The sequence below is a fragment of the Leopardus geoffroyi genome, chromosome C1, assembly GCF_018350155.1.
Source record: "Leopardus geoffroyi isolate Oge1 chromosome C1, O.geoffroyi_Oge1_pat1.0, whole genome shotgun sequence".
Taxonomy (NCBI): domain Eukaryota; kingdom Metazoa; phylum Chordata; class Mammalia; order Carnivora; family Felidae; genus Leopardus; species Leopardus geoffroyi.
This window is the reverse complement of record NC_059328.1, coordinates 187,165,364-187,192,456: the sequence shown is the minus strand read 5'-3', so window position 1 is coordinate 187,192,456 and position 27,093 is coordinate 187,165,364. Positions and strand designations below refer to the sequence as shown.

At 38.3% G+C, this 27,093-nt stretch overlaps 2 protein-coding genes across 4 annotated transcripts; both read left to right on the top strand.

Annotated features, from left to right (window-relative positions):
* Positions 1 to 610: 610 nt before the first annotated feature.
* On the top strand, positions 611 to 16,886 carry PPIL3 (peptidylprolyl isomerase like 3). The gene is made up of 7 exons (XM_045480688.1): positions 611 to 945; positions 1,495 to 1,573; positions 2,845 to 2,919; positions 4,626 to 4,719; positions 5,469 to 5,536; positions 9,020 to 9,138; positions 12,464 to 16,886. The coding sequence occupies exons 2-7, from the start codon at positions 1,571 to 1,573 to the stop codon at positions 12,588 to 12,590; spliced, it is 486 nt and encodes a 161-aa protein (XP_045336644.1). The 5' UTR covers positions 611 to 945; positions 1,495 to 1,570; the 3' UTR covers positions 12,591 to 16,886.
* CLK1 (CDC like kinase 1) lies at positions 9,043 to 25,816 on the top strand. 3 transcript variants are annotated; one of them, XM_045480684.1, is made up of 13 exons: positions 9,043 to 9,138; positions 19,652 to 19,812; positions 20,108 to 20,336; positions 21,318 to 21,408; positions 21,807 to 21,873; positions 22,973 to 23,089; positions 23,176 to 23,342; positions 23,865 to 23,959; positions 24,056 to 24,185; positions 24,341 to 24,423; positions 24,901 to 24,980; positions 25,216 to 25,306; positions 25,438 to 25,816. In XM_045480684.1, exons 2-13 carry the CDS (start codon positions 19,652 to 19,654, stop codon positions 25,579 to 25,581), a joined length of 1,455 nt encoding a protein of 484 aa, XP_045336640.1. In that variant the 5' UTR covers positions 9,043 to 9,138; the 3' UTR covers positions 25,582 to 25,816. The 3 variants fall into 3 exon arrangements, with proteins under 3 accessions (XP_045336640.1, XP_045336639.1, XP_045336641.1); XM_045480683.1 differs by lacking the exon at positions 9,043 to 9,138 and adding an exon at positions 17,719 to 17,827; XM_045480685.1 differs by lacking the exons at positions 9,043 to 9,138; positions 19,652 to 19,812; positions 21,318 to 21,408 and having other exon boundaries at positions 20,223 to 20,336.
* The last annotated feature ends 1,277 nt before the right edge of the window (positions 25,817 to 27,093 follow it).

Here is a 27,093-nt window from a genome sequence, read left to right as displayed (position 1 = left end):
ACGCCAACAACTAACAATGGGAGGCGGCATAGCATTGTGGGTTGGAGGACCCATTCTGAAACGCAACGAACTCCCAGAACCACAGCTGTGTAACAAATGTCTCAACCTCTGCTGTCTCACCTTCTCTAGAATGAGAATAAAAGTGCCCTGCTTATAGTGTTGTCACAAGATTTAACCGTACAGCTGGGAACAATGCCTGGCCTAGAGTAAGCACTGTTTTTAAAATACATTAGTAGGGACCACTTTACAGCCTGCGAACTGCACCCTCTTACGTTACTTTATCTACCTGACATTTCAGTCCCACTTTAGACCTTTTCCAGGACAGTGACGAGACCAGGCACTGGCAGAAACTCCTGAGTTAGGACCCCTGCTCCCCTGGTGCCCTATGCTCTTATGCCACAAGCCAGTTTCCTGCCCCTGTCTCCTCCTCTGCCTCCTTTCACAGACGCAATCTCACAACTCCCACAATTTACGCTAACCTGGGCCTGGCCAAGCGGGAATAAAGAGCCCAGTACTCACCAATTCTCCTCTAGCACCACTTCCGGTCCTGCGCAGGAACTCTTGGCATTGCAAGATGGGGCGGGGGAAAGGAGCTGGGCGGAAGTGGTCCTTCCCGTTTTACGTCTGAACCCAAGGCACTTCTGGAGGTTGCCCAGAATAGTTCTGGTTTACGTTTTGTGTCTTTGTATTATCCTTAAAAGAGCTCCCGTTCACTGTCAAAAGCGTACCAGGTGAAGATAAATGACACTGTCTTCCTAGTTCTAGTCATTTTGGTTTGAGATAGCAATGAGGCTGGAAGGGAAAAGGAGGCGAGCAGGAGAGGGGCGTTATCGCTAATGGGTCCCGCGCTCGACTTCCGGTAGCCCTAAGACACTTATTTCGAAACATGGCCATCTGCAAGGAACGGCATGTATCGTTTCAATTAGAGCTGTGCTAACTGAAGTGGTAAGTAATATCACACACTCTTTCATTCACTTATTGAGACACTTGTCAAGCTCCGTGTTTTAGTTCTTGGGCTTGCGTCAGCATTCTGGGCGGGGAGGGTGGTGTTGGAACAGATTTAATTAGAAAAATATGTAGTATATTAGTGATAAGTGCTATGAAAAAAGGAAATTGGGCAAGCACTAGAGTCAAGGCAGTTTAAATAGAGTTATCAGGCCAATGAGACCTGACTTTTGAGCAGAGACTTGGACGTGAGGAAAATGGCTGTCCAGATGTCTAAGTGTTCCAGACAAAGGGAACACCCAGTGCCTAGATCGCAAGGCGGAAATGTACCTGGCTAGTTGCGGAGTTTGCGAGGAGGCTTTTGAAGAAGAGTGAGCAGGGGAAGTAAGAGATTGAGGGGCTTGAGTCGGATAGGATCTCATCATTTCCATAACCAAATTTTTATTACTTAGAGGGTGCTATTGTAGGCATTTTAAATATGCATTAAAAATGAGCACTTGTGAATTAAGAGAGGAAAATGAACTTAATTCTTTTCTCTTTTGGGAATAGAGATTCGTTTTCTAACTTCTCCCGGGGAGACTGAGAAATTAAGCAATAATACTTCCCGAAACCATCAGGAAGAAAAATGGTAAGTTTTACACAATTCTTATGAATGCCTTTCATTATAAATAATTTTTAGAAATTCATTGAAGGGAAATAAAACTGCATGAACTTTCAATGGCAAGACAGAAATGATAAACTGTAGAAGCATAAAATGTATGATGCCTCTAAACAAAGCCAGAAACAAAACTACTTTTAAATTCTTCAGTGTTTTCACTTAAAATGCATAGAATTTACTTTTTACAGAAAAAGACTGATTACAACATATAGATGGAAAGAGGGAGTTGAAGTGTATAGCCAGGTGTGATCATTTTAATTGGATCCTTTTGTTTGTTCTAAGGTGGGCAACTAGAGCTTGAAGTAGCAGCAATGAGAATCATGCTGTCTCCCCCCCCCCCCCCCAACCCCACCTCACACACACTCCTGCCCTCTATCAACCCGAACATACTCTCTGACTGCTGGATACTACTGGAAGAAGAGAAATGAAAAAGGAAGCCTCAGAATAACCCCGCGAGGGGCGCCTGGGTGACTCAGTTGGTTAAGCTTCTGACTTCACTCAGGTCATGATCTCGAGGTTCCTGAGTTTGAGCCCCATGTCAGGCTCTGTGCTGACAGCTCAGAGCCTGGAGCCCGCTTCAAATTCTGTCTCCCTCTCTCTCTGCCCCTCCCCCCTAAAAATAAACATTAAAAAAATAATAACCTCTAAGAATCCCACCCCACAATGGGTAACAAAAGGAATGTTACTCAACATCAGATAAACAAAAAACAAGCAAGCAAGAGTAATATGGTTATCTCTGCACATTTAGAATCTAGAAAAACTGAGAATTGTTGTCTTTAGTGAAGAAAGGAATTGTTTTTAACACTGCCTCTCAATTTAATTACATTAAGGGAAATGGTGCAGACTATGTTTTGAAAAGTCATTTTCTTACTATTTTTCAATATATATGAATGATGTTGGGGAGTTGCTATTTAAATCAGTAATACTAACCATTGTTTTCATTTTTATTGATGAAAAATTCAAACTTTAAGTATTTCCATCACAGTATTTACTGTCAAGTTTTTAGGGTGGATACTATTTTACATTAACATATATTTATCATCTGGAGTTTTTTTTCTACTGCTGAAATAAATTTTGAAGAAGTACAGCTTCTCAGCTATGTGGATAGGTCATCTCTGAAATGGTGTTTCTTTCTGTGTTTTCATTCAGATTGTCATCTTTAATCTAGCTTGGGAAATAATACAATGCATAAAGTCATCCGAAGAAATCTTAATTGTTCTCACATTCTCTCTCCTTTTTAGTCAGTGACACTGCATACAGATGTAGGTGATATTAAAATAGAAGTCTTCTGTGAAAGGACACCCAAAACATGTGAGGTAAGTATCATTATGTACATATATATTTTTTTTTTTTATAATTTTTTTTTTCAACGTTTATTTATTTTTGGGACAGAGAGAGACAGAGCATGAACGGGGGAGGGGCAGAGAGAGAGGAAACAGGCTCCAGGCTCTGAGCCATCAGCCCAGAGCCCAACGTGGGGCTCGAACTCACGGACCGCGAGATCGTGACCTGGCTGAAGTCAGACGCTCAACCGACTGCGCCACCCAGGCGCCCCTCATTATGTACATATTAAAAATGAGTTAATGCAACAGGATAACCATTTTGAAATCAAATTATCTAACCTAAAAATATAAAAATTTAAAAAAACTTGTCTATAAAACCATTGTCATGGGGCGGCTACGTGGCTTAGTTGGTTAAGTGTCTGACTTCAGCTCAGGTCCTGATCTCATGGTTCAGATTCTTGAGTTCCAGCCCTACAACAGGCTCTCTGCTGCCAGCATGGCAGCCCTCTACCTCTCCCTCACTTTGCCCCTCCCCTGCACACACATGCATACATGATCTCTCTCAAAAAAAAATAAACATAAAATTTAAAAATACAAAACAATTGTCAGGAAAAACTATCCATAGAATTATTGGCCTGGTTTCCACTTAACCTTTGAGGATCAAAGAAAGAGTAGATAATTTTTCTCTAACCATAGAGTGGCTGGTGTCTTTTTCTTTTGACTTATTTTCCTCTGGAAATATAAGTAATCATTATCATGTTAGGTAAGATAACTGTTTCTTATGTTATTTTACTTGTTTAAATGACAAAGAAGGAAAGAATTGGCTCTCTCCATATATTCATTCAACATTTATTTATGGGACACCTGGTGGCTCAGTTGGTTAGGCACCGACTTGTAATTTTGGCTCAGGTCATGATCTTATGGTTTGTAGGATCAAACCCCAAGTCAGGCTCTGCTGCTGTCAGCGCAGAGTCTGCTTGGGATTCTCTCTCTGCCCCTCATGCACATGGGCATTCGTTCACACGTGCACTCTCTCTCTCTCTCAAACTTAAAAAAAATCTACAATTATTTATGAAGGGCTATCTTGCCAGGGTCTGGGAGTACTGTAATGACCAAGAGACATTCCTTGCCTTCGTGAAACTGATATTCTAGCTGAGAAGATAAGCATTGGAGGAGGGAGGGGGGACAGGGAGGGATTCATTCTAGAAAAAAAAAGTGATTCTAGAACGTGATACTGTCTTGAAAGAAATAAAGTGTTGATGTAGGGACTAACAGAAAATAATTATTTAAAAGAAGGTGAGGGCAGGCCTAACCAAGAAAGTGATACTTAAATCACATGCAGAAAAATAATGAAGGCATCTCCATAGAAAGACATATAAAAAGAATATGCCAGGTATAGAGATAGCAATACAAAGGCCTCAAGGTAGGAATGCTTACCTCTTGTGGATGAATTTTCAGAAGGATGATGGGGTTAACACAGTAAGTAACAGAAAGAAGTTATTATCACATGAGATGCAGAGGTAGGCCAGGTCATGAAGGGCCTATTAGGCCCTACTGAAGATTGTGCGTTTTATTCCAAAAACAGAAGGAAGCAAAGTGTTTTAGGCAGAGAAGTGACATTATCCAATGTAATGCCTAAAAGATATAAATACATTGTTATAGTGTTTTTAGTAAATACAGTTTGTTCTTTAAATGTTTCTGCTATATCATTTCCCAGTTATTATTTTTACTCTTTTCAGAATTTCTTGGCTCTTTGTGCCAGTAATTACTACAATGGATGTATATTTCATAGAAATATCAAGGGTTTCATGGTTCAAACAGGAGATCCAACAGGTAAGTTATTCTATTAATATCTAGAGAATTGGGTATATAGTGTGAAAAAGAGGGTAGACAAAGAATAGAAAAATATATAATGTAATATTGTGTGTCAACTATACTCAAAATATTTTTTTTTTTTTAACGTTTATTTATTTTTGAGACAAAGAGAGACAGAGCATGAACGGGGGAGGGTCAGAGAGAGGGAGACACAGAATCCGAAATAGGCTCCAGGCTCTGAGCTGTCAGCACAGAGCCCGACGCGGGGCTCGAACTCACGGACCGGAGATCATGACCTGAGCCGAAGTCAGCCGCTTAACCGACTGAGCCACCGAGGCGCCCCTCAAAATATTTTTTAAATAAACTTTATTTAATTTTTATAAAATAGATAAAATATAACCCTGGGATCATGACCTGTGCTGACATCAAGAGTCAGACGCTTAACCAACTGAGCCACTCCCATGTAGGGAACAACTCCCCTACATAGAGTTTTTATAACCAGGCCCCTTACCCTAGCAAGAAATTTTTAGTCGAAGCTACCAGCACTTAGATTTAAAGTAAAATATGAACAATATTGATAGGGAGGGGACTGGGTTTTTGTAGAGATACTTTATTTTTCCAGTCTGTAAAGTGAAATTTTGAGGAGAGGACATGTCAAATTTTATTTGTATTTAACAAGTTATAAAATAGCCCTTTTGTTTTAGAAAATTAACCCTTTCTCAACTTTAATTAGATACTTCTTTTGATTTGCTTGTCTTGTAACATAGGTACCGGAAGAGGAGGTAACAGTATCTGGGGCAAGAAATTCGAGGATGAATATAGTGAATATCTTAAGGTATATCTCCAATGCATCAACATCTGGTTTCTAATGCCTTGTTTACACTTGAAACCTTTAATACATATGTTTTAGTAACACAAGTTAATGTTATTAGTATACAAACATACTTTTTTTCTAGTAGTACACTTGATAAATGCCAGGGAGAAATTATAAATGGCAGTTGTTGCCTAAAATATATTCTAGAATCTCACAATCACATGAATCTTGATATTAAGTGAGCTTATCTGTGGGCCCAACCTGAAATGTTTTAATCAGTAATGTACCAAAAGGGCCTAATGTCTCACTATAAAATTTATGTTGAATGATCTGAATCATTGGGCTTTTTTTGATAGTAGGGAGGAAAGACTTCCTGGTTGCAATACTGCCCATTATCAATGTCCAACTTTCAACATTTTCTGTTAGCTCTTTGAATATTCCTGTATTAACTTAATACCTGTGGTGATCCCAACTACGTTAAAGAGAAATGCATAGCATGGTAAAATTAGAGGTTTTTATTTCCTTTGTCATATTTTTCTGTGTTTTTCAAACTTTTATTCCTTTTTTTTTTAAGATTTTATTTTTAAGTAATCTGTGTATCCAACATGGGGCTCGAACTTACAACCCGAAAATTAAGAGGGCATGCTTTACCAACTTAGCCAGCCAGGCACCCAAGAACTTTTTTTTTTTTTTTACTAAAAAACTAATGCACGCCTATTTTTAAAAAATCTTATTTTAAATTAAATTTAAAAAATTAAAATAAATAAGTGTCATTTCCCAGAGGTGACATCTGCTAACAGTTTATCATATGGTCTTTTAAGCTTTGTATCTGCATAGAATGATAACGTTAGAAATTAGAAAAAGAGAGATAAATTCTGCTCAGTAAGAATATGTAACTTAGGGGGTGCCTGGGGGGCTCACTCAGTCAATCGTCCAACTTTGGCTCAGGTCATGATCTCATGGCTTGTGAGTTCAAGCTCCGCATCAGGCTCTGTGCTGACAGCTCAGAGCCTGGAGCCTGCTTCAGATTCTGTGTGTGTCTCTCTCTCTGCCCTCCTGCTCACACTCTGTCTCTCTCTCTCTCTCCCTCTCTCTCTCTCAAAAGTAAATAAAAAAAATTTTTTTTAAAGAATATATAATTTAGTATTGTATTTCAGTTACATTAAAATATGCCCAAGAAAACTCTGAAAAAAATTCATTGCGGTGTTTGTGTCTGGATGGTGGTACTAGGAGTAATTTTTTTTTCTTCATTTTGTTTTTCTATCATAAGGAAACATTACTTTGGTTATAGGAGTTGGGGTTGGGAGGTGATAAATTATAAGTCATTCTTTTCATGAATTACAAACAAGAACTTTTTAGGCATTAATTAATAACTAACTGCCTCCTCAACACTAATCCACCATCCTATACCAGTGATTTTCAACACTGGCTATTACAGACTCACGTGTAGTTGTAAAAATATAAAATATTAAGGTCTTACAACCCCCTAAATGTAGAGAAAAATAGGAGGACTGATTAGGACCTAGATTATATTTTCAGGTTTCCTGGTGATACCTACAGTCAAGATTAAGAATCATTACCTTTAGGGGCACCTGGGTGGCTCAGTCGGTCAAGCGTCCAACTTCAGCTCAGGTCATGATCTCACACTTCATGAATTCCAGCCCGGCATCAGGCTCTGTGCTGACAGCTCAGAGCCTGGAGACTGCTTCAGATCCTGTGTCTCCCTTTCCCTGCCCATCACCTCTTTGTGCTCTGTCTCTTGTCTCTCAAAAATGAATAAATGTTAAAAAAAAAAAAAAAATTTTAAAAGAACCATTATCTTGATATGCAGAGTTGAGGGTGTGTATTGAATGTTCACATACCCTGATCCAGCAATTCCATTCCCAAATGTTTACCCTAGAAAACTCTTGTACAAATGCATCAGGAAACAGTACAAGAGTGTTCCTAGAGTGTTTTTTTAACAGCAAAAATCTAAAAACAACCCAAATGTCCATTGATCATAAAATGTACACTGTAGTATATTCAGTTGTGGAATAATATAAAGCAGTAAAAATCAGAACTACACACATGTGTGTAAATCTTAGAAAGAAAATGATAGTGTAAAAAGTACTTCCCAGAAGACTACAAATAGTATGATACTACTTTAGAGAGCTCAGAAACAAGAAAAAGGAAACAATATATTGTTTAGGCATATATAAAGATAGTAGGATAATGGTTCACTTTTGGAGAGGCTGGGATAATAGATGAGAGGAGTAGTAGGCATATGCAACAGTTTGGTAAATTTGAATTCTTAAATCTTAGAAATAGGTTATTAAGTATTTTGTTAAGTTATAAGTGGTACATACATTCTGGTGCATGTATCAAATATAACATTTGACTGGTAGTCACCTTTAGGAAGTCAATAAAGCATTAATATCTTGATGCAGTTGTATCTCCATTGCTTGTGTCATTAGTGTCTCCTGATGAATAGCTAAAGAGAGAATAATCATTAGAGTTATTTATGATCTTTTATATTGCACCTCCTTGTAACACAGTTCTGTCACGTCTTCAATCTTATCAGTAAAGTCTTTAATTCTTTTACACAAGTCCCTTTTATAACAAATAGTATCATAAATATTAAAACTATAGGAGACCTTCCTTAGATCATCTAGTCCTGGGTTGTGAACTGACTGTCCTTGGGTGGAAGATCCACAGATGTATTATCTATGGCCATTGGTTTAAAAAAAAAAATTAGGGGGGCGCCTGGGTGGCGCAGTCGTTAAGCGTCCGACTTCAGCCAGGTCACGATCTCGCGGTCCGTGAGTTCGAGCCCCGCGTCGGGCTCTGGGCTGATGGCTCAGAGCCTGGAGCCTGTTTCTGATTCTGTGTCTCCCCCTCTCTCTGCCCCTCCCCCGTTCATGCTCTGTCTCTCTCTGTCCCAAAAATAAATAAACGTTGAAAAAAAAAAATTAAAAAAAAAAAATTAGGGCCATTAGGCTAGAGATAAAACACCATTCCTTTTGCCAGCCTCTGTAATGTTTACATTCTGTTCAATTAATTTATTATTTGCTTACCCTTGTGAGCATTTCAATTCTGAATAAACCCCTGAACTAGTCCAACCTCCCTCCCTTGTTTTACAGATAAAGAAACTAGCCAGAGTCCAGTGTATGTGTGAAGAGGTTATGGGGATTTTGGTTTTATTGTCTGCCTGATTGTTTCATGCCAGCACACTGTTCCTTAATGTAAGGATTCCTATCATACATTGGTATTGCTAAGTGTTTGTGACTGTACTTCTCTAAAGTGAAAATGAAATTAATTGGGGCACATGATTTGATATAAACAATTTACATACAAGGTTTCAGAAATATAGATAATCCAGAAACTGATCATTTAGATTAGCCCTGATAGAAACTGATTAAGTGTTTTCTTGGTCCCTGAAAGAGTTCAGGTCTTGTTTCAGTCCTATTATTTGGAACATTTATATAAAAACACAGTTAAATCAATATTTTGGCCTGTCTTTTACAGCACAATGTTAGAGGTGTTGTATCTATGGCTAATAATGGCCCAAACACCAATGGATCTCAGTTCTTCATCACCTATGGCAAGCAGCCACATTTGGATATGAAATACACAGTATTTGGAAAGTGAGTATTCTGGTTATGGTTTCCTTTGGAAATTCCTTTTGGAATTTATTTTTTAAAATAAATCAATGCTTAAAAAAAAAAAGAAAGCTAAATATACCTGGTAAGCCCTCCACTTACCAGCTCTGTGACCTTGGGAATTTATAACCTCTTCAAGCCTTAATTCCTTTATTTTGCGAAATAGGAGCCAATACTTTTTTCAGGATCGTTATGCAAAGTATCAGTTATATAATGGATTTCTTCTTATGAAGAAAGATGGTTCCTTTTTGTCACCAATATTCTAAGTGGTGCCTCTTCTTCCTCAACCATCTTTATCGTCCATCCCCAAGCTCAGCTCATGGTCATAATGTAAGCAGCACAGCTCCAGTCACAACATGGGTTCCAGGCAGAAGGAAGGAGGAAGAGCAAAAGTTTACTAGTTGCTTGTCAGCTGAATAAACCCCTTTTTATTTTTATTTATTTATTTAACATTTATTTATTTTTTGAGAGACAGAGCGTGAGTGGGGGAGGGGCAGAGAGAGACGGAGTCACAGATTCTAAAGTAGGCTCCAGGTTCTGAACTGTCAGCACAGAGCCCAACACAGGACTTGAACTCACAAACTGTGAGATCATGACCTGAACCAATGTCGGATGCTTAACCACCTGAGCCACCCAGGCACCCCAAGTAAGCCCCTTTTTAAAGACCTTCCCTAGAAGACCCAGAACTTAGCAATGAGGCCTCCTCTTACCTACAAGGGAGGGTAGGAAATGTTTTTTGGCTAGACACATTACCATTCTTAGTAAATGAGGTTTCTGCAAGAAGAGAGGGTGCCTGACTCCTAGGGAGGCATTTAGCAGGCTCTGCCATAATATTCACTATAAGCACTATGCCTGGGAATTGCTTTCATAAATCAGCAAGAAGTCAACTTGTCTGTTTATTCAACAAATATTTACATGCTCAATAAACCAAGGTACAGTTATAGTTTCTTTTATTTAACAGTTTGAATTCCAAGTTAGGTTAATGAAAAATAGAAGACTCAGCAACTCTTCTATTTCATTCCATATACATATGTCTAATTTATAGATTAATAACCAGTGAAATTAATGAAATATTACATCCTTTAGTAGTATTTGCCTGGACGTAAATAATTCAGGTTCTCTTCCTTTTATTTTCTCCTTTAAGTCACCATTCAGAATTATTAATCATTAATTACTAGGGTTTATGTTACTAGATTTGTGATAAAACTAGAGTTAAAAACAAAGCTTCTTGGGGCCCCTGGGTGGCTCAGTTGGTTAAGCATCTGACTTTTGGTTTCAGCTCAGGTCATAATCTCAGTGTGTAAGTTTCAGCCCTGCATTGGGTTCTGCACTGACAGTTTGGAGCGTGCTTGGAATCCTCTCTCTTTCCCTATCTGCCCCTCCACTCCCCACTGTCTCCCTCTCTCTCTTTAAAAATAAATAAATAAACTTTAAAAAAAAGTTTAAAAAGGGGCACCTGGGTGGCTCAGTTGGTTAAGCGTCTGACTTCCGCTCAGGTCATGATCTCACAGTTCGTGATTTCAAGCCCAGAGCTGAGCTCTGTGCTGACAGCTCGGAGCCTGGAGCCTGCTTCAGCTTCTGTGTCTTCCTCTCTCTCTGCCCCTCCCCAGCTCATGCTCGCTCTCTCTCTCTCTCTCTCTCTCTCTCTCTCAAAAACAAGTAAAAACATTGAAAAAAAAGTTAAAAAAAAACAAAAATTCTTAACCTTAGGTCCCTTAATTCCTTGCAACTGTGTTTTATATATATACAACACATTTATTTCTGGGAATACGGTACATAGCTTTCCTTTGATTCTCAAAGGGGCCCGTGTCCCAAAATACTTGACCTACTGGCCTCAATTTTACATGCCCTTTTTTGCCTGAGATCTGTTTCCCATATCCTCTGTTTCTCTTATTGACCCAGGAGGAGAGACAGCTTTTGAAACTTAAAATTTAAAGACTTTAATCGTTCTACATTTGGAAGTAAATTCAAAAGGTTATTAGAAATGTAGGGGTGCCTGGGTGGCTCAGTCGGTTAAGTGCCTGACTTGTGCTCAGGTCTTGATCTCGTGCGGGGTCTTGAGTTCCAGCGCCGCATTAGGCTCTGTGCTGACAGCCCAGACAGAGCCTGGAGCCTGCTTCACATTCTGTGTCTCCCTCTCTCTCTGCCCCTCCTCCACTCACATTCTTTCTCTCTCAAAAATAAACAAACATTAAAAAAAAAAAGGCAAAATAGGGGGCACCTGGGTGGCTCAGTTGGTTAAGCATCTGACTCTTGGTTTCTGCTCAGGTCATGATCTCAGGGTTTGTGGGCTCAAGCCCCACATTGGACTCTGTGCTGTCAGTGTGTAGTCTGCTTGGGATTTTGTCTCTCCCTCTCTCTCTCAAAATAAGTAAATAAAAAATTTTAAAGAAGAAATGCAAAATAAAATGTAAATCTGTTATCTTTTTTTTAAACATTTTTTTAAATGTTTATTCTTGAGAGAGAGAGAGAGAGAAACAAGAGTGTGAACAGGGGAGAGGCAGAGAGAGAAAGGAAGACACAGAATCCAAAACAGGCTCCAGGCTCTGAGCTGTCAGCACACAGCCCTATGCAGGGCTCAAACCCAGGAATCGGGAGATCATGACCTAAGCTGAAGTCGGATGCTTAACCACCTGAGCCACCCAGGCGCCCCTCTGTTATCTTTTTTTTTTAAGTAATACTACAAGTCTCCAGAATTGATTTGAGTTGAACTAGGAGGTATAATCTAAAGCCACCTTTTCTTAGCAAATGTTTTAGACTAACTTGCCAGAAGGATAGCTGTCAATATTTCTTTTTCTTGGTGAAAACATGAGATGGGTTTGCTGTAAATGGTTTTAAGTGTCCCATTTCCCCTCCTCTTATTTTATTACTACTGTTTTTTGTTGTTGCCCAGATGTAAAAAAGTATAAAAATACCATATTTACACAATAAAGTGCAAAGTGGCCACCCACTTCAGCACCTTCAGTATAGGGCAGTACTGATTAACAACAGTGTCACCCTTACATAGTTTCTCTGGGTATTTCCCATAGTAAAGAAAATCTGTGAATGGTTATATTAGACCCATTTGTAGCTATGCTGTGGGAATATTTTAGTGGTAATATTCCTATTCATTGCTATTATCTAAAGGCATAAAAGTGAATTCTTGAATTTTGGCTCATATCTGTGGTAGAAAATCAAGTCAGTATTTTATTGTACACTCAACTAGGAAATTCAAAGAACTTTGAGACATTATCCTTTTCTTTTAAGGAAACTCTAATGCTATAGGTATTTCGATAGTGTGTTTCATACATTTATATGGTTTCTCTTTCAGGGTAATAGATGGTCTAGAGACTCTAGATGAATTGGAGAAGTTACCAGTAAATGAGAAGACATACCGACCTCTTAATGATGTACACATTAAGGACATAACTATTCATGCCAATCCATTTGCACAGTAGCTATAATAGATCTGGAAGAATATTTGGCAGACTATTCAGAGGAACACACCTATTGTGGTTTACCCAGTTTTAAATTATGTCAAGAGACTGCATCATCCTTCTGCTTGTTTACAACTAAGATCTTCTATGAGTTGGTGGTACCAAAGGGCCCTACACAGCTTTTATTCCCGTTATTAGAGCATATTCCTTACTAAAACTAGCATCTAATGTATTTCTTTAAGTTTAATTTTTTTTTAAGCCCTTTTGTTTATTACATATAAACATTCATTCTTAAATGCTGAGCCTCGGGGCACCTGAGTGGCTCAATCAGTTGAGCGTCCCACTTATGCTTAGGTCATGATCTCGTGGTTGTGAGTCTGAGCCCCACATCAGGTTTACTGCTGTCAGGTCGGAACCCACTTGGAACCTCTGTCCCTTTCTCTCTGCCCCTCCCCCACTCACACTCTCATAAAGAAACATTTAAAAATAATTTAAAAAGACACTGAGCAAAAAACAAATTCTGAGCCTTAAATTCAAGTATTTTTGAGCACCCTAGTTACATATTCCTGCCATATCTAGTCCATATCCTGGAAATATCCTTGTCCATTAATTATTCACTTTGCATAGTTAGAAAGGACAAGATACAGAGATGGTCTAGAAAAACCAGCCAATCCATTTGCTATTTTCTGGTCTTTAGAATTACAGTAAAGGCACAGAGAAGTCCTATAGTACAGCAAACACTCAATTTCCCAATTTGCCCATGGAGCATTTTTTTTAAGGCCTATCATTTACAGTACTGTAGGACAGAATTCTACAGGTGATCATTTTGAAAATGCGATTAGTTGGTTATAAGCACCAGTTGTGGAGTCCTGGATTGTTTGAATCACAGCTCTGCCCCCTACTAGTAACTTTAGGCAGGTTAACATCTCCAAGTTTTCTCATCCCTAAATAATATTCCCTCATAAATCTATTGCGAGGATTAAATGAGATAATGTGTATAAAACTTCTGGCATGCAGTAAGTATTCTGTAGAGTAAATGGAAGCTGCTCTCCTAACATTTATCTCGACCATAGGGCTTTCACTGAATCAGGCCTTATCATTTATCAGGCTATCCCATTGGTTTCATCAAGAACCATATTCCACACCTTGATTAGGTTTTGGGTATTCTAAAACTGATGCCAGGTATTTATTGGTTTGTATCATTTCTACAAATAGTTGATCTAAATAATATTTTCTTTCTTAACTACAGTTTAGAAGTTAGCTTGCAATACCCTCTTATTACCATTTATACCTTCTACTAAACTGATGTGCCAATTATACTAATAACCCTCACTTTTTAAAGTAAGCTCTACACCCAACATGGGCTGACCCTGCAATCAAGAGTCACATGCTGTAGGGGCACCTGGGTGGCTCAGTCAGTTAAGTGTCCGACTTCGGCTCAAGTCATGATCTCACGGTTCGTAAGTTCGAGCCCCGCATAGGTCTCTGTGCTGACAGCTCAAAGCATGGAGCCTGCTTCAGATTCTGTGTCTCCCTCTCTCTCTCTCTCTCCCCCTTCCCTGTTCATGCTCTCTCTCTCTCAAAAATAAACATTAAAAAAAATTTTAAGAGTCACATGCTGTAGCTGCTGAGCCAGCCAGGTACCCCTAATGCCCTCACATTTTGAGTCACCCTTTTATTTTAATCATTTAGGTTTCAAGAATTAATATTAAAGCCTCTTTTGGGCCAGAATTTGGTTTGACATTTCTTATACCTGATATTTTTCTTCTCCAACTGAATGTCATTGAGTTTTTTTGTCCTCACTCTTAAGAGGCTTTTACTGTCAAAATGTTTTTGTATTGACTGGTATTCCCTCAATTTTTATTCTAAACTGTTTTTTTTTTTTTTTTTAAGTACCAATATGGTGGGTATTTGGTTCTTAGATCTCATTCTTATAATGTCTGTATTATTTTTTAATTTTTTAAATGTTTATTTTGAGAGAGAGAATGCTTCGCCCCACATGTGAGGGGAGGGGCAGAGAGAGAGAGGAGAGAGAGAATCCTAAGCAGGCTCCACACTGTTAGCTTGGAGCCCAACGCCCGCCTTGATCTCCACAAACTGTAAGATTATCACCTGAGCCAAAATGAAGATTTGGATGCTTAACTAACTTAGCCACCCAGGCGGCAGAATAAATAAATTTTAATACATAGATTTCAACTTTTAATCAGTTTAGAAAAGTTGATTAGTTACCATTTCACTATTGAATTTAAAAGAAAACTGATGGTTCTTTTCAATTAAATTTGTACCAATTGTGGTAGAGGTAGAGATGGGAACTCAACATAATAACTGTAAAGTGCATCCAGAATAATTGATAATGGAAATTTTAAAAAACAAATTACAATGAAAATGTTACTAGCTGCAAACATCAAAATGGTGTGGGGGAGGGGCGCCTGGGTGGCTCAGTCAATTGTCCGAATTCATTTCAGGTCACGATCATTCAGTTCCTGAGTTCAAGCACCATCAGTCTCTGCTGTCAGCACGGAGCCCACTTCAGATCCTCTGTCTCCCTCTCTGCCCTTCCCCCACTTGCTCTCCCTCAAAAATAAACATTAGAATAGTAATAATAAATAAAATGGTGTGGGGAATATAGCTAGAATAGTATTTTAGAAAGTAGAGTATAAGAGTGTAGAGTAGTGTATACACAGGAGTTTAATATATAATTAAAGCAATATCCAAAATCATTAAAGAGTTACTCCATAAATTGTGTTAGGATAACCAGTAAATTATATGCAGAAAAATAGCAAAAGAATTTTGCCTCACATGATGTACCAAAATTCCAGATGGATAAGTTTCCGGGGTGGCGGGGGTGGGGAGAAACACCTCCAAAGAGGAATTTCTCAGTTCACAAACATGACAAAGGTAAAGATGAAACAGGTTTAATTATATGAAAATCAAAAACTTTATTGCAATTAAAAAGCTTAAAAGAACTGTACATTCAAAAAAGCAACGAGGTATATGAATGGGCAAGTCACAAGAGAAAAGAGAAAATGTTCAACTTCACTAATTAGGGAATAAAGTTACAAGGTTCCACCAAAATACCATTTATTTTTTTATGAGACAGAGACTGGGTGGGAGAGAGGGGCCAAGGGAGAGAGAGAATCTCAAACAAGCTCCAAGCTCAGCTCAGAGCCCAGCTTGGGGCTTGATCCTATGACCTGAGCTGAAATCAGGAGTCAGATGCTCAACTGCACCACCCAGGTGCCCCTCACCAAAATACCATTTTAAAATCTTTGCACTGTATTAATTTGTTAGGGTTGCCATAACAAAGTACCAGAAACTGGGTAGCTTAAAATTCTGTTATAGAGACTAGCAATTAGGAGGTCAAGGCATGGGCAGGGTTATTTACACAAAGGTCTCTCACTTTGGCTTGTGGATGACCATCTTCTATCTTCACAAGATCCTCCTCAGTGGGTAATTATGTCATAATCTCTTTATAAAGACGTCAGTCATATTGGATTAGGGCCCATCCTAATGACCTCATTTTAACCTTAAGTACTTGGGTAAAGGCCCTATCTACAAATACAGTCACAATCTGAGGTAGTAGAGATTATGGGGGGGGGGGGGGGGGGGGACATAGCATGCCCCAAACAATCATAAGCACTAACACACAAAATAGTTCATTTCATAAATGTAACTTTGGGTAAATCTCACATTAGTAACTGGCTAGGTGTGAGAGGGTTTGCTACATTTAAAACCATTTTGAAAAAAACACATTTTAGAAACTAATTTTGGTAGTATATATAAGATTTTTTCAATGTTCATTTTCTTTCACCCTTATAATCTTACTGTAGGGATTCTAAATTGCTCTCTGCACATGCACTGCAACTTTTATCTGTAATAGAATATAGTTGATGCCTATCTTGCAGGTTGTTAGGATTAAGTGAAAATGTTATGTACAGTGCTTGGCACAATAACTAGCCCACTATGATTAGCTATCATCCTCCAAAGACCAGGATTCCCTAGGTTTGTTTAACATTTAAGTGGGCTAACTGTATCCTGAACAGCTACAAATTTCACAATTTATTGTGATTTCTCCCTCTGAAATATTTACCTTGTATTTGGTGATCTTGGCCCCAATGTAAAGATTTAAGTATTAATGGTTTTAAAGCATCTTCAAATCCATTAAGAAAAGGGGCTTAAGAAATGCAAACTACCACAGATACTTTGGAAATATGTATTCCTCATCACTTTTTATCCATAATTGTGCATCTGCATAGGGCTGGGCAATATACGTTGCTCTCCTGTGCAAGTGTGAGCAGTAAAATTATGCTTAATCGTTAATGTTTGATTTTATACATTTTCCACTAAGTTTGGAATAAATAAGCAATCATTTTGTTCAAGAAAATGAGAGGAAGGGTCCGAGGTCAGGATTGGCAATTATTTTGGTCCACTGAAGTGTAGTTTGAAGATTTTGTTGTTCAGAGGTTGTTTCCTGGCGCTTTTCCCTCACGACCTTCCATTTCCTTTTTTTACAGTTCATCTGGCCTTAACACTGGAAAGGACCGGCTTAATGCCAAAATGTTTTAACTGTGTAGGGTATCCACTCCCTGTCTCCAAAATGTTCACTCGTTTAAACTTTCAAAATCTTGAAAATTCTTCCAATCCAATTTCAGTGTGTGTGAGTCCCAGCCACTAAAGCCTTAACTAGTTTAAAATAGGTCTCAGAACCTTAGCAAATGCTGAAATCCAGACAATTAATAATTTAGGGCTACATGATAGAAGTGGTGCTTTTCTTTTTTTTTTTTTTTTTAAAGATTGTTTAGTGGTTGCATTCAGGGCGCAGGATATTTTGTATCATGCTTGCCTCACTTCTTGTATCCAGCGTTCCCAAATATTTTTAAAGAGCATGGACGAGACTTTCCCACAGTACTTACGTTATTTCCTAAGACCTAGACAGTGGAAAACATGGCCGACAGAGCCGCCGTCCGCAACTCCCCCACCTCCACCTTCAGTCGCTGGGCTCCCCACCCGGCGCCTGCGCACACGGCTCCTACGTTAGTGTCCTTCCATCCCTGCGCTCTAGTGACGCGCCCGCGCCGCCCCGCCCCGCCCCGCGGCGGGGACGCGCTCGCAGCGTCACCAATATTTTCGAGGAGAGTCCAGACGCTGCGGCTGTCAGCTCCATTTTGTTTTTGGAGCTGGTGGTAGCCAGCTGGGCTTATTCTGTCGTCGCGTTGCAAGCTTTTGCCTTCTTCGGCTTGGACGCTCTGGCCAGGAAGGTAAGACTCAGGAGGAAGCGGGCTAGGTGTCAAGACCCTTTTTCTGTGCCCGGAGAGCGCCCTGTGGTGCATACAACCTCTAGTACGACGACCCTTCCCCCTCCCCTCCTCTTTCACCCTCTTGGGTCGCACGGAGGCGGCCCGCTTGTCTTCTCTGCCGAGACTGTTGCCTCGAGTTTCTCCTTGAACCGCGACTCCCCGGACACTGGCGAGGCGTAGTGACTTGGCTGAGCTGGGAGGGCTTGGCCGGACGCCCGTAGGCGCCATTTTGTCGTCGGCGGCCCTGGCCACCTCGGCGGAACTGTAAGATGGCGGCGGGGCGGAGGAGGCGAAGCTTCCTGCTGTGGGTGGTGTTTACTTGTCTCTTGGAATGTGCATGTCAGCCTCTTGTGAGGAACTGTGTTCCTAGCAAACGGAGAGAAAAACGCATTGAACTGATACGAGGCGACATCACCTAAGGTCTATTCGAGTCTTAAAAGATTTAATAAAGTGAAAATCACGAGTGTCTTTGCCCTCGGTGGCGTTAACAAAAATAGGGTTTAGGAAAAGGAGAAATAATAGGATATATTTGAAGGAGGTGTGAGAGCAGTCAGGCAGACATCTTATGCGTTGGAGTTTTTGCGCCCTCGATCCTCCAAATGTTGAGAGCAACCTTTAGAATATTTTGACTCGGAGTTGTGTGCAGAGACGTGGTGTGGAGCCCCAGCAGTTAGTACTGGTAAGAACGATAGTGGACAATGAAAAGTCATTTCTGTGTGTGTGTGTGTGTGTGTGTGTTTTCCCAAGTTGTTAGGGATTCTTCTTCGAAACATTTCTGGAAGGAAGGTGTTGCCCTCCTCTAAGTTGATTATGTAAGATTGCTTTTAAGATAAGCTAGGTTTTGTTGTATATATACATGCCAGGGGAATGGTCATCGAAGATGGTATTTTGTGGTTTTCTAATGTCACCATTGATTTGTGTATAGTAAAAGGCCTTGGCGATTTATATCCTTTACAGAAATAACACAATAATGAGTGTCGCAAAGAACGTTTCGGATTGCATTTGAGTTGGGAGGCTAGTTTCTGATAACACGTTTAAATGGGGAGAGTTACATATGTGGACCTATAGTAAATTATGCTACTGACAGGAAAGGGGTAAGGTTTTTACCAAGTTGATGAATTGGACTTTCCAGCCCTCTCCCCGTTTTTTTCTTTTCCTACACACTTTCAATAAATCTTAGCATAACATGGATAATGCAGAATATTGTTAATAGTTTGGACTCCACATTTTGGCGCAATGCTCTCATCGGATTTATCGGTGATTTTAGATTGGCTGACGATGAATTTTGAACTTCGATTTAAAAGAACAATTTAGGGGCACCTGGGTGGCCCAGTCAGTTAAGCGTCTGACTTCCGTCTGGGTCAGAATCTCATGGTTTTTGAGTTCGAACTCACATCGGGCTCTCTGCTATCAGCACAGAGCCTGCTTCACATCCTCTGCGGCCACTCCTCCCCCCCCCTCCCCAGTCTCTTCCCAGCTCACACTCTCCCTCTCTCTTTTTCAAAAACAAACAAACATTAAAAAATAAATATACAAATAAAAGAACGATTTAGGGACACCTGGCTGGGTCAGTCGGTGGAACATGCGACGCTTGATCTCTACATTGTGAGTTCCATCCCGTGTTGGGTGTTGAGATATTACTTAAAAATAAATATTTAAAGAAACAAAAATAAAAAGAACAGTTTAAAAATCACAGCTAGAGTGAATTAGCAAAGAAGAGTTTTATTAATTGAAGTGTTCAGTGCTGACAGGTGGGATACTACTTAAAACTTCTCTTTTATGTAGATGAGACACTCAAAGAGAACTTATTGCCCTGATTGGGAGGAAAAAGATTGGGACTGTGGAAAATGGAGAAGCAGCAGCAGTCATAAAAGAAAGAAGAGATCACATAGCAGTGCCCGGGAGAATAAGCACTGCAAATATAATCACTCTAAAACCTCTGATAGGTAAGAATGATAATATATATGAATATATATTGCATCAAAATGTTGTATGTCAGTAATACCTCAGTAAAACGGTGGAGGGGGGTATATTTTCATGATTAAAATTACAGCATCACTTAAATAAGTAGCCATGAATACCATTTGTTTCTGTTTCCAATGATGGCTTAAAATGTTTCTAAAATTGCATGGGATTTTTTTGGGTTTTTTTTGGTGGGGAAAGCAAAAGGTACTAAGAGTACTGTCAGTTTGAGGATATCTAGTGTTAGCATAAATCATTAAAAGTATTTTTTGTTTTTAGCCATTATGTGGAAAACAGGTCCATAAATGAGAAAGATTATCATAGTCGACGCTACATTGATGAATACAGAAATGACTACAGTCAAGGATGTGAACCTGGACATCGCCATAGAGACCATGAAAGCAGATACCAAAACCATAGTAGCAAGTCTTCTGGTAGAAGTGGAAGAAGTAGTTATAAAAGCAAACATAGGATTCACCATAGTACTTCACACCATCGTTCGCATGGGGTATGAGCTCTTTTAAAACATTCTGTAAAGTTTATTTCCCCCTTGGGACAGGAAAACTTGAATTTGATTATTTGAGAAAGTTGTGTTTAAAAAGAAGTCATCTCAATTTAACTTGCAGGATTCTTTCTGTGTTTGTGCATTGCATAGGAAACTCCTGAATACAATACATATTAAGTAATAGAGTAACATTTTATTACTAGTTAGCAATTAATTGTCATTCCAGTGAAACAGTGGAGGTGATTAACTTAGTTTTGTGGTACTTCAAGAAATCTGATTTGGTTTGATAAATTGAAGTTTATCACAAAAGTAGAATAGGCATTTTATTTTTGTAAGATTAAGGGTTTAGGCATGCCTTTTTCTAGCAAAGCATGCTTTCTAATTCTTTTTTCATTAAGCAAACCACTTAACAGATTGGAACATTATGGGTTATGGGTTAATTTGAAGATAGTTCAGATGACATTTTAAATGACATAGTGTTATTCTTGTATGCCAAATCTTTTTTTTTTCTCCCCAAAATTAGGACTTTAATTTTATTTACTGCTTCAATATTTGTTAGATTAGCTAGGAAGTCTTAATTTGGCCACAGTCTACTTTGACCAAGTAACTATTACATCCTACAATTTTGCAACATTAAATTAGAACACTAGAAACTTAAAATTATGTTTCAGTGAATGCTACAACTAAGCATTTTTTTTTTTTTTTAAGAAAAACAATTGTATTATGTTTTGTTGCCTTGCCACTTTGAGTATCTTATCTGAAAATCTGTTCCTTGCCATGTTTTTCTCCTGTTAACATAAACTATGTGCCCTGTGAATTTCTGGGGACTGAATTTGAAATTGCTCCTGCCAACCGTTTGTGGCCTGGCGTGTATCTGAATGCCTGAATATCTCCCCGCTGAATGAATTTCGTATTCTGCCCTGAATTCACTCGGGTATATTGATTGGCTGGATGATCTTGGTGCCGCCCACTTGACGTTTCCAGAAGAGTCACCGAAGGAAAAGAACCAGGAGTGTAGAGGATGATGAGGAGGGTCACCTGATCTGTCAGAGTGGAGACGTACTAAGTGCAAGATGTATAGAATATTTTTCAACACTTATTAACTTTTCAGATAACATAATCTATATATAAACATTTCAGGGATTTGGAAATCTTTTTTTCTTTCTCTGTTTTTTGTTTGTTTGTTTTCCATTTCTTTTGGTGGGTGGGGATTGTGTTTTTTCTTTCTTTAGAAATTTAATATTTGTTAAGCAGAACTTCCAAAACAGTAAATCAAGTTAATAAAATGAACTTAAGAATGAAATTAGACCTAAAAATAGTTATAAATGTTTTTTGACAGTGTTGACCAGTAAAATGTCTAGTGATAAGGAAATTTGTAGCATCAACTAGAATAATGTGCATTGATAGCATTTATTATGATAAGTAAATTATTTCCACTTCTTGGTATGACTGAGCTTTATTTCTCTCTTTTAGATGAAATTGTTGATACTTTAGGAGAAGGAGCTTTTGGAAAAGTCGTGGAGTGCATTGATCATAAAGCGTAAGTTTCCTACTGTAATTGCATTTGGGGAGGTCATCAGCATTAGAAAATTTTTTTAGCTTTAGACTGTGGTCTGATCATGAATGAGATATATTATTATATCCTTTCATTTGGTTTTTTTACTGTAATGTGGGAAATTCCCAGTAAAAGGTACTAGCACTTTGCATTTTTTAAGTATTAGCTATTAATAGTGTACGTAGCCTTTAATTTTAAGCTGAGAGCAGGTTTTACTGTTTTAGAAAGTATTCTTTTGTTATCCCACTGGGAAATTGTGATCCCCCCTGCCCCAGATCAGTGATATAAATCAGAACTTTTCAAAGCCTTGGTTTTGTTAGGGGTATTTGGAATTTTGCTTACCTAAGGCATGTTGAAACAATTATCAGAGTAGTTAACCTAGGAATCTGTATTTTTAGATGCTATCATTGTGATTACACCATTAAGGTTGAATACTCTTGTACAATGGTATTACATGTTGGTTTATTCATGTTCTTCAAATAAAAATTTCTTGAGATAATGTAAGAACTCTCCTTTCACCTTTTTTGTCCTCTATTTGAATTTTTCCCCCCTTTTGAATGGCAGAGTTTTTCTAAACAAATGACTAGAGAAGGCTTCCAACTATTGGTTAGTAAGGTTTTGAGAGCTGGAGCTCCATACTATGTTCCTACTATCTCTAAAGTTTTCTGGTAATGTAGACAAAGGAAGAATTTGATAAAATATTTGCCAGGTACTATAAGGAGAAACTGTTATATGTACATGTTTGGAGTCTTAATTGGAATACAAACTGAAGTGGTCATATCCCCAATGTTCTTATTAAATTACAACTATTAAGATACATTTTAGTAGAAGGACCAAAAAATTCATGTGAGTGGTGGTTCGATGAAAAAAATATGCATCATTCTCATTATTTACATTGAGTTGCAGTTATAAGAGAGTACTTCCATATAGTACATCTGATAAAACCAAATGTTAGAACACAGATTTAAGAAGATAAATACACTGGGTCAAAGTAGAGGTCGCACAGTTTGAAAAGAGTGATAGGAAAATGGAGTAGGACATCATCTTTAACATTTTTTTTTTTTACTTGGACTTTTTCTAACAGAGGAGGTAGACATGTAGCAGTAAAAATAGTTAAAAATGTGGATAGATACTGTGAAGCTGCTCGCTCAGAAATACAAGTTCTGGAACACTTGAATACAACAGACCCCAGCAGTACATTGTAAGTATAAAAACAATTCAGAAAATTCTGTCACGTAGATTTGAATTGTAAGAAGCTGTACTCAGTTATTTTTCATATGTTTATAGCCGCTGTGTCCAGATGTTGGAGTGGTTTGAGCATCATGGTCATATTTGCATTGTATTTGAACTACTAGGACTTAGTACTTATGACTTCATTAAGGAAAATGGTTTTCTGCCATTTCGTCTGGATCATATCAGGAAGATGGCATATCAGATATGCAAGTCCGTGAATTGTGAGTACTTGGCATATCTTTGAGAATGAGAATCTTGAGTTTGTTGAGACTGATCTAGTGCCAGACTGATTGGGATTTTTAAATAAAAAATGGGATCTAACCTATAGGTCTTAAAAACCTGGCCTAAGAGTAGGTATGAGGAAGATGTTGATAACCAGCTGCTGGTCAGTACATTGCGTTTCATTCAGTAAGTAGTATATTGTCTATCGTACAATAGTACATTGTCATAGAGAAGACTGTAATTTAGCTTGATTCTTAAAAATATTAACCTGGAACCACTGGGTTAAAGAATGATAAATCTTGGCTTTGTAAGAGAAAGATACTTCTTTACTTTTTGAGTAGTTAGCTGTTAGCTGGCAGTGGACTAACTCTGAAGGTAGTGGGTGGTTTTCTAGCCAGCTGTTGGATGTTGACAACTTTGGACATGTGCAAAAGGCATCAAAGAGGTTTTTTGTTGTAGGGCTTTGAGTTTGGTTAGGTTTTTGATTTTCCAATTACAGCAGTTGTTTGTTTCATTCTCAGTTCTGCACAGTAATAAGTTGACTCACACAGACTTAAAGCCTGAAAACATCTTATTTGTGCAGTCTGACTACACAGAGGCATATAATCCCAAAATGGTAAGTCTTCAGTGTATTAGTATTTTCATAGTTAGAAATGAATATTTTATGCCTCAAGGTATTATGCCTCCTTAACCCATGAATTACGATTTTCAGAAACGTGATGAACGTACCTTAATAAATCCAGATATTAAAGTTGTAGACTTTGGAAGTGCAACATATGATGATGAACATCACAGTACATTGGTATCTACAAGGCATTATAGGGCACCTGAAGTTATTTTAGGTAAGTTACTTCTTAATTATGGTTTGGGAACTTCTATGTATATCTTTATTGAAGCTCACGTTAAAATTTAGAATTCTAGTCTTAATCTTTATGGCATTTTTTAGGTCTTCAAGGAATATTGAAGTCTTTTTCTGACAGTTTGCTTTGCTTTGCAGCCCTGGGATGGTCCCAGCCGTGTGATGTCTGGAGTATAGGATGTATTCTTATTGAATACTACCTTGGGTTTACAGTATTTCCAGTAAGTGACCGTGATCTGTTTTGATGGCTTTGCTCAAGAAAAGTGCTTGTTTGTGTGGATGAGCCCTTTATTTATTTATTTGTTTGTTTATTTATTTATTTATCTTATGTGAATGAGCACTTTAATGTAAAGTATGCACATTTAGGTAGCTTTTTTTCTCCTTGTAGACTTAACTGTAAATGAGTATAAAGAAATGAAAGTCCTGTGACTCTGATGCTATTGGGTATTTGTATTTCCCTTTGTAATTTATTATTTTATTTAAAAACATTTTTAAGCATTTATAAACAATTATGCTGTTGATTTAGAGAAGTCATTGGTGACCTTGTTCTGTGTGCCTTAATATTTGTTATCAGCTGTAACTTGCTAAAAGTTTGCCCTTTTTTAGTAATCACCTTCTTTGTGACCTCTCTCTGGACTAGAAGTGTAGATGAGATCAAAGTGCACAATGTGCTTAACAAGTTCTGTTTGTTATTTTAGACACATGATAGTAAGGAGCATTTGGCAATGATGGAAAGAATTCTTGGACCTTTACCAAAACATATGATACAGAAAACGAGGTATGTTTAAGAGTAGGTACATCTTTCGTACCACTTGGTTTTATATTCTGGTTAGAATTTTATGAAATGGTGAAGTTTGACAAATGCATCTTCACTTAAGTAATCTTCCAAGTCTCTAGAAAAGTGTTAATCTTTGATCAATAAAATCATCATAAGTGATGAAACCAATCACTTTTGCTAGATGTTTTTAAGTTTTCATTGTCAGCATTATAAATGAATGGGTATTTACTTTTAGGAAACGTAAATATTTCCATCATGATCGATTAGACTGGGATGAACACAGTTCTGCTGGCAGATATGTTTCAAGGCGCTGTAAACCTCTGAAGGTGAGCCTGGCCCATTTAAGCCTGGACTTAAATGATCAAAACCTTGAATTTCCCTTCTTTTTATGGTAGAAAATAAAACGGTAATAAATGGTAGTAGAAAAGATTGTTGACTGTATTTGTTTTCCTTTCAGGAATTTATGCTCTCTCAGGATGCTGAACATGAACTTCTCTTTGACCTCATTGAGAAAATGTTACAGTATGATCCAGCTAAAAGGATTACTCTCAGAGAAGCCTTAAAGCATCCTTTCTTTCACCCCCTGAGAAAAGATACATAGATCTGTAACAGTATAGCTCTCTTGAAGAGATTTTATAGACTGTATCAGTCTAATTTTTAAATAAGTTATTTTGTATAGCTTTTGTAAATTTCTTACTTTTTTTTATTGCCATGTTTATTTTGCTTGGATAATTTGAATTGTTAAGTAAATAGCTAAAGTAATGAACATTTTTTCCAGTAATTACTGTATAAAATGATTTATTCAGAATAAATTTTTTGTGGTTATGAAATTTAAAGGAATCTATAACTTGGTTTTAGCACCATTTTTTTTCGTGCATAGATTTCCATTCTTGGAGGTTTCCTTAAGTCTTCAGAAATAGTTAGCTGTGTTTGCATTTTAGGGATTGCCAGCATTGGAGCTTCTTCCTTCCTTCTTAAAACCAAATGTTAATGAGCCCACATTACAGGACACAAAGAAGTAGAAATTGGTCCCCAGTTTTCTTCCTCTCTTTATTCTAACCTCCTCCCCCCCCCCCCCCCCCCCCCCAAGTAGGATACTACAGATGGCCTCATGTCCTATGCTCAAGACTGATAACGAATGACAGAAAAGCTTCCAGAGGGGTACCTGGCTGGCTCAGTTGGAAGAACATGCAACTCTTGAACTTGGGGTATTGAATTGGAGTCCAACGTTAGGTGTAGACATTACTTAAAAATATAAAATCGTGAAAAACCTAATAAATAAAAATAACTTACAGAATACTTGGCAGCCAAGTTTAAGTTACCAAGTGACTTGACAAAAGTCAGGCTTTTGCCGATGGTTTCATTTATACTTGATCCATTTAGGACTCTGCATCAGGGTTTTTATTTTTTATTTATTTTTTTTTTTAAAGACTTTGGATGTCTGGGTGATTCAGTCAAGCATTTGACTTTTAAGAGCAAGAGAGGGCACAAGAGATAAAGGGGCAGAGAGCGAGAGAAGCAGGACTCGCCTGGGGCTCATGTTTTTACCTGATGTTGGACTCAAACTCCCCAACTGTAAGGTCATGACCTGAGCCTAGGTCAGATGCTTAACAACTGAGCCACCCAGGTGCCCTAAGCATCTGACTTTTGATTTTGGCCCAGGTCATGAGTGAGATCAAGCCCTGTGTTTGGCTCTGCCCTGGGCATGGAGACTGCTGGAGATTCTCCCTGTGCCCTTCCCCTGCTTGTGTACATGTGCTCTCTCAAAAGAATTTTTAAAGAGACTTCTAAGAGTTGTAGTAGGTTCACAGCAAAATTGGGAGGAAGGTACAGACATGGATGTACCTTCTGCCCCCACACGTACATAGCATCCTCTGTTAACATCCCTCACCATTGGGTATGTATGCTTATTGAATCTATGTTGACATAATCACCCAAAGTCCATAGATTGCTCTAGTTCACTTTTGTGTAATACGTTCTTGGGTTTGGACAAATGTGTAATCCATCCATCGTTGTAGAATATGGAGTATTTTCATTGCTCTAAAAATCTGAGCTCTGCCTATTATCTCTTCTTCCCCTTCCATACTCTGGCAACCACCAATCTTTTCACTCT